The 4,868-nt window shown below is 58.5% G+C and overlaps 1 protein-coding gene across 21 annotated transcripts; it reads right to left on the bottom strand.

The window, feature by feature from the left end:
• Nucleotides 1–277: 277 nt before the first annotated feature.
• Nucleotides 278–4,601, bottom strand: LOC124119337 (protein PELPK1-like). Of its 21 annotated transcripts, none has more exons than XM_048383259.1 (15): nucleotides 4,468–4,601; nucleotides 3,073–3,330; nucleotides 2,899–3,006; nucleotides 2,725–2,757; nucleotides 2,392–2,574; nucleotides 2,284–2,325; nucleotides 2,143–2,217; nucleotides 1,903–2,076; nucleotides 1,819–1,860; nucleotides 1,603–1,677; nucleotides 1,528–1,569; nucleotides 1,288–1,353; nucleotides 1,204–1,245; nucleotides 711–1,062; nucleotides 278–315 (listed from the first exon to the last, which is right to left on the bottom strand). In XM_048383259.1, the coding sequence occupies exons 1-14, from the start codon at nucleotides 4,543–4,545 to the stop codon at nucleotides 715–717; spliced, it is 1,566 nt and encodes a 521-aa protein (XP_048239216.1). In that variant the 5' UTR covers nucleotides 4,546–4,601; the 3' UTR covers nucleotides 278–315; nucleotides 711–714. The 21 variants fall into 21 exon arrangements, with proteins under 21 accessions (XP_048239216.1, XP_048239215.1, XP_048239223.1 ...); XM_048383258.1 differs by lacking the exon at nucleotides 1,528–1,569 and adding an exon at nucleotides 1,420–1,470 and having other exon boundaries at nucleotides 1,612–1,677; XM_048383266.1 differs by lacking the exon at nucleotides 1,528–1,569 and adding an exon at nucleotides 1,420–1,494 and having other exon boundaries at nucleotides 1,645–1,677.
• Between the last annotated feature and the right edge of the window lie 267 nt (nucleotides 4,602–4,868).

The raw sequence follows: 4,868 nt of genomic DNA, 5'->3' as shown, positions 1-4,868 counted from the left end.
AGATATATCATGGCGAGGTAGCTTGATGTGTGAAGAAAGCCCGACAGTTATTGTTACGGCGCTGACAAAACAAGAAAACCAATCAAGGCGACCCTGGAATTCAAACCAACCACAGCAGCTTTCTAATCAGCTGATTAGACCACTGGTCCATCCACGACTTAGGTTTATTTTGCTGTGGAAAATACTAATTCTAAGACGTGTTTGTTTCTCATATACCAAATTATACATGCATTTCCATGACGAATCCAGGTAGGCAACACATATGTACAACAAAATCTTTCAGTGTTCATTGGTTTTATTTCAAAGAAGTGCCATCTGAAAAGGAAAGCAAAGCTTCGGTAAAACACTAACAACAATGATGTATGCACAGCTTTCTAATGAATCAAGAGGAAATATTGGGTCTAGTTTGCTTTGAACGTTTTCATCTTGTTATATATCCCGTGAATATTAAAGTTAATGTTACATTGCGTTAAGTTATGTACAAGAAACGTACATTGGAAATCGAAGCAGTGAGTGAGTGAGTGAGTATGGTTTTACGCCGCTTTTAGCAATATTCCAGCAATATCACGGCGGGGGACACCAGAAATGGGCTTCACACATTGTACCCATGTCGGGAATCGAACCCGGGTCTTCGGCGTGACGAGCGAACGCTTTAACCACCAAGCCTAGGCTACCCGACCGCCCCTCGAAGCAATGAAAAACAAGCTAACCTTGTCAGTTCCTTTGTTGAGGAGGTGTTGGCCTATCTCCGGCCTCCGGGACCTCCGGGACCTTCGGGACCTCCAGGGCCTTGTCTTTGTTGTCCTCCGGGACCTCCAGGGCCTTGTCTTTGTTGTCCTCCGGGACCTCCCGGGCCTTGTCTTTCTTGTCCTCCGGGACCTCCGGGGCCTTGTCTTTCTTGTCCTCCGGGACCTCCGGGACCTCCAGGGCCTTGTCTTTGTTGTCCTCCGGGACCTCCCGGGCCTTGTCTTTCTTGTCCTCCGGGACCTCCGGGGCCTTGTCTTTCTTGTCCTCCGGGACCTTCGGGACCTCCAGGGCCTTGTCTTTGTTGTCCTCCGGGACCTCCAGGGCCTTGTCTTTGTTGTCCTCCGGGACCTCCCGGGCCTTGTCTTTCTTGTCCTCCGGGACCTCCGGGGCCTTGTCTTTCTTGTCCTCCGGGACCTCCGGGACCTCCAGGGCCTTGTCTTTGTTGTCCTCCGGGACCTCCCGGGCCTTGTCTTTCTTGTCCTCCGGGACCTCCGGGGCCTTGTCTTTCTTGTCCTCCGGGACCTTCGGGACCTCCCGGGCCTTGTCTTTCTTGTCCTCCGGGACCTTCGGGACCTCCAGGGCCTTGTCTTTGTTGTCCTCCGGGACCTCCAGGGCCTTGTCTTTGTTGTCCTCCGGGACCTCCCGGGCCTTGTCTTTCTTGTCCTCCGGGACCTCCGGGGCCTTGTCTTTCTTGTCCTCCGGGACCTCCGGGACCTCCAGGGCCTTGTCTTTGTTGTCCTCCGGGACCTCCCGGGCCTTGTCTTTCTTGTCCTCCGGGACCTCCGGGGCCTTGTCTTTCTTGTCCTCCGGGACCTCCGGGACCTCCCGGGCCTTGTCTTTCTTGTCCTCCGGGACCTCCGGGGCCTTGTCTTTCTTGTCCTCCGGGACCTTCGGGACCTCCAGGGCCTTGTCTTTGTTGTCCTCCGGGACCTCCAGGGCCTTGTCTTTGTTGTCCTCCGGGACCTCCCGGGCCTTGTCTTTCTTGTCCTCCGGGACCTCCGGGGCCTTGTCTTTCTTGTCCTCCGGGACCTCCGGGACCTCCAGGGCCTTGTCTTTGTTGTCCTCCGGGACCTCCCGGGCCTTGTCTTTCTTGTCCTCCGGGACCTCCGGGGCCTTGTCTTTCTTGTCCTCCGGGACCTTCGGGACCTCCCGGGCCTTGTCTTTCTTGTCCTCCGGGACCTTCGGGACCTCCAGGGCCTTGTCTTTGTTGTCCTCCGGGACCTCCAGGGCCTTGTCTTTGTTGTCCTCCGGGACCTCCCGGGCCTTGTCTTTCTTGTCCTCCGGGACCTCCGGGGCCTTGTCTTTCTTGTCCTCCGGGACCTCCGGGACCTCCAGGGCCTTGTCTTTGTTGTCCTCCGGGACCTCCCGGGCCTTGTCCTTCTTGTCCTCCGGGACCTCCGGGGCCTTGTCTTTCTTGTCCTCCGGGACCTTCGGGACCTCCAGGGCCTTGTCTTTGTTGTCCTCCGGGACCTCCAGGGCCTTGTCTTTGTTGTCCTCCGGGACCTCCCGGGCCTTGTCTTTCTTGTCCTCCGGGACCTCCGGGGCCTTGTCTTTCTTGTCCTCCGGGACCTCCGGGACCTCCAGGGCCTTGTCTTTGTTGTCCTCCGGGACCTCCCGGGCCTTGTCTTTCTTGTCCTCCGGGACCTCCGGGGCCTTGTCTTTCTTGTCCTCCGGGACCTTCGGGACCTCCAGGGCCTTGTCTTTGTTGTCCTCCGGGACCTCCAGGGCCTTGTCTTTGTTGTCCTCCGGGACCTCCCGGGCCTTGTCTTTCTTGTCCTCCGGGACCTCCGGGGCCTTGTCTTTCTTGTCCTCCGGGACCTCCGGGACCTCCAGGGCCTTGTCTTTGTTGTCCTCCGGGACCTCCCGGGCCTTGTCTTTCTTGTCCTCCGGGACCTCCGGGGCCTTGTCTTTCTTGTCCTCCGGGACCTTCGGGACCTCCGGGGCCTTGTCTTTCTTGTCCTCCGGGACCTTCGGGACCTCCAGGGCCTTGTCTTTGTTGTCCTCCGGGACCTCCAGGGCCTTGTCTTTGTTGTCCTCCGGGACCTCCCGGGCCTTGTCTTTCTTGTCCTCCGGGACCTCCGGGGCCTTGTCTTTCTTGTCCTCCGGGACCTCCGGGACCTCCAGGGCCTTGTCTTTGTTGTCCTCCGGGACCTCCCGGGCCTTGTCTTTCTTGTCCTCCGGGACCTCCGGGGCCTTGTCTTTCTTGTCCTCCGGGACCTTCGGGACCTCCAGGGCCTTGTCTTTGTTGTCCTCCGGGACCTCCAGGGCCTTGTCTTTGTTGTCCTCCGGGACCTCCCGGGCCTTGTCTTTCTTGTCCTCCGGGACCTCCGGGGCCTTGTCTTTCTTGTCCTCCGGGACCTCCGGGACCTCCAGGGCCTTGTCTTTGTTGTCCTCCGGGACCTCCCGGGCCTTGTCTTTCTTGTCCTCCGGGACCTCCGGGGCCTTGTCTTTCTTGTCCTCCGGGACCTTCGGGACCTCCAGGGCCTTGTCTTTGTTGTCCTCCGGGACCTCCAGGGCCTTGTCTTTCTTGTCCTCCGGGACCTCCGGGGCCTTGTCTTTCTTGTCCTCCGGGACCTCCGGGACCTTGTCTTTGTTGTCCTCCGGGACCTCCCGGGCCTTGTCTTTCTTGTCCTCCGGGACCTCCGGGGCCTTGTCTTTCTTGTCCTCCGGGACCTTCGGGACCTCCGGGACCTTGTCTTTCTTGTCCTCCGGGACCTCCCGGGCCTTGTCTTCCTTGTCCTCCGGGACCTCCGGGGCCTTGTCTTTCTTGTCCTCCGGGACCTTCGGGACCTCCAGGGCCTTGTCTTTGTTGTCCTCCGGGACCTCCGGGGCCTTGTCTTTCTTGTCCTCCGGGACCTCCGGGTCCTTGTCTTTCTTGTCCTCCGGGACCTTCGGGACCTCCGGGACCTTGTCTTTCTTGTCCTCCGGGACCTCCAGGGCCTTGTCTTTCTTGTCCTCCGGGACCTCCTTGGCCTTGTCTTTCTTGTCCTCCGGGACCTTCGGGACCTCCCGGGCCTTGTCTTTCTTGTCCTCCGGGACCTCCGGGGCCTTGTCTTTCTTGTCCTCCGGGACCTTCGGGACCTCCCGGACCTTGTCTTTCTTGTCCTCCGGGACCTCCGGGACCTTCGGGACCTCCCGGGCCTCCCGGACCTTGTCTTTCTTGTCCTCCGGGACCTCCCGGGCCTTGTCTTTCTTGTCCTCCGGGACCTTCGGGACCTCCGGGACCTTGTCTTTCTTGTCCTCCTGGACCTTCGGGACCTCCAGGGCCTTGTCTTTCTTGTCCTCCGGGACCTTCGGGACCTCCCGGGCCTTGTCTTTCTTGTCCTCCGGGACCTCCGGGGCCTTGTCTTTCTTGTCCTCCGGGACCTTCGGGACCTCCAGGACCTTGTCTTTCTTGTCCTCCGGGACCTTCGGGACCTCCCGGGCCTTGTCTTTCTTGTCCTCCGGGACCTTCGGGACCTCCGGGGCCTTGTCTTTGTTGTCCTCCGGGACCTTCGGGACCTCCGGGGCCTTGTCTTTGTTGTCCTCCGGGACCTTCGGGACCTCCAGGGCCTTGTCTTTCTTGTCCTCCGGGACCTCCGGGACCTTCGGGACCTCCCGGGCCTTGTCTTTCTTGTCCTCCGGGACCTTCGGGACCTCCCGGACCTTGTCTTTCTTGTCCTCCGGGACCTCCGGGACCTTCGGGACCTCCCGGGCCTTGTCTTTCTTGTCCTTCGGGACCTTCGGGACCTCCCGGGCCTTGTCTTTCTGGATTTTCTGGACCTCCAGGGCCTTCATTTTTTTGTCCTCCGGGACCATCCTGAAGAGGATAGCACCAACATGTGGCAACACAGGAGAGCGCCAGTAGTACCAGGAAAGTCTTCATATTGAGAGTGATGCTCATGTCTCGACACAGCACAACTTTTATACACTTCCAGTCCTACACCAGATGGCCCCTCATTACATCGCAGTAATTACTACTTGGAACTGTGTTATTCTTTGCATTGTAATCGAGATAGGTTTGCTAATTAAAACGTGACTTACCGGTTGAAGATATGTATTGCTCATTGTATAGATATCCTTAACTGGACAAAGACCGAACAGGACAGATAGGACTTCAGTGATTAAAGCGCCACGTTTCA

Source organism: Haliotis rufescens, unplaced genomic scaffold (assembly GCF_023055435.1).
Source record: "Haliotis rufescens isolate VD_foot unplaced genomic scaffold, xgHalRufe1.0.p SCAF_46, whole genome shotgun sequence".
NCBI lineage: Eukaryota > Metazoa > Mollusca > Gastropoda > Lepetellida > Haliotidae > Haliotis > Haliotis rufescens.
This window is presented reverse-complemented; position numbering and strand designations above follow the sequence as displayed.

Bases quoted from the DNA above. Each gene is read 5' to 3' on its own strand.
- LOC124119337 (XM_048383256.1), bottom strand. From the start codon at position 4,545: ATGGTCCCGGAGGACAAAAAAATGAAGGCCCTGGAGGTCCAGAAAATC. The intron at 2,077-2,142 runs GTCCCGGAGGAC...AAGGCCCTGGAG, and splicing joins AGAAAGACAAGGCCCCGGAG to GTCCCGGAGGTCCCGGAGGA. The intron at 1,678-1,818 runs GTCCCGGAGGAC...AAGGCCCTGGAG, and splicing joins AGAAAGACAAGGCCCGGGAG to GTCCCGGAGGACAACAAAGA.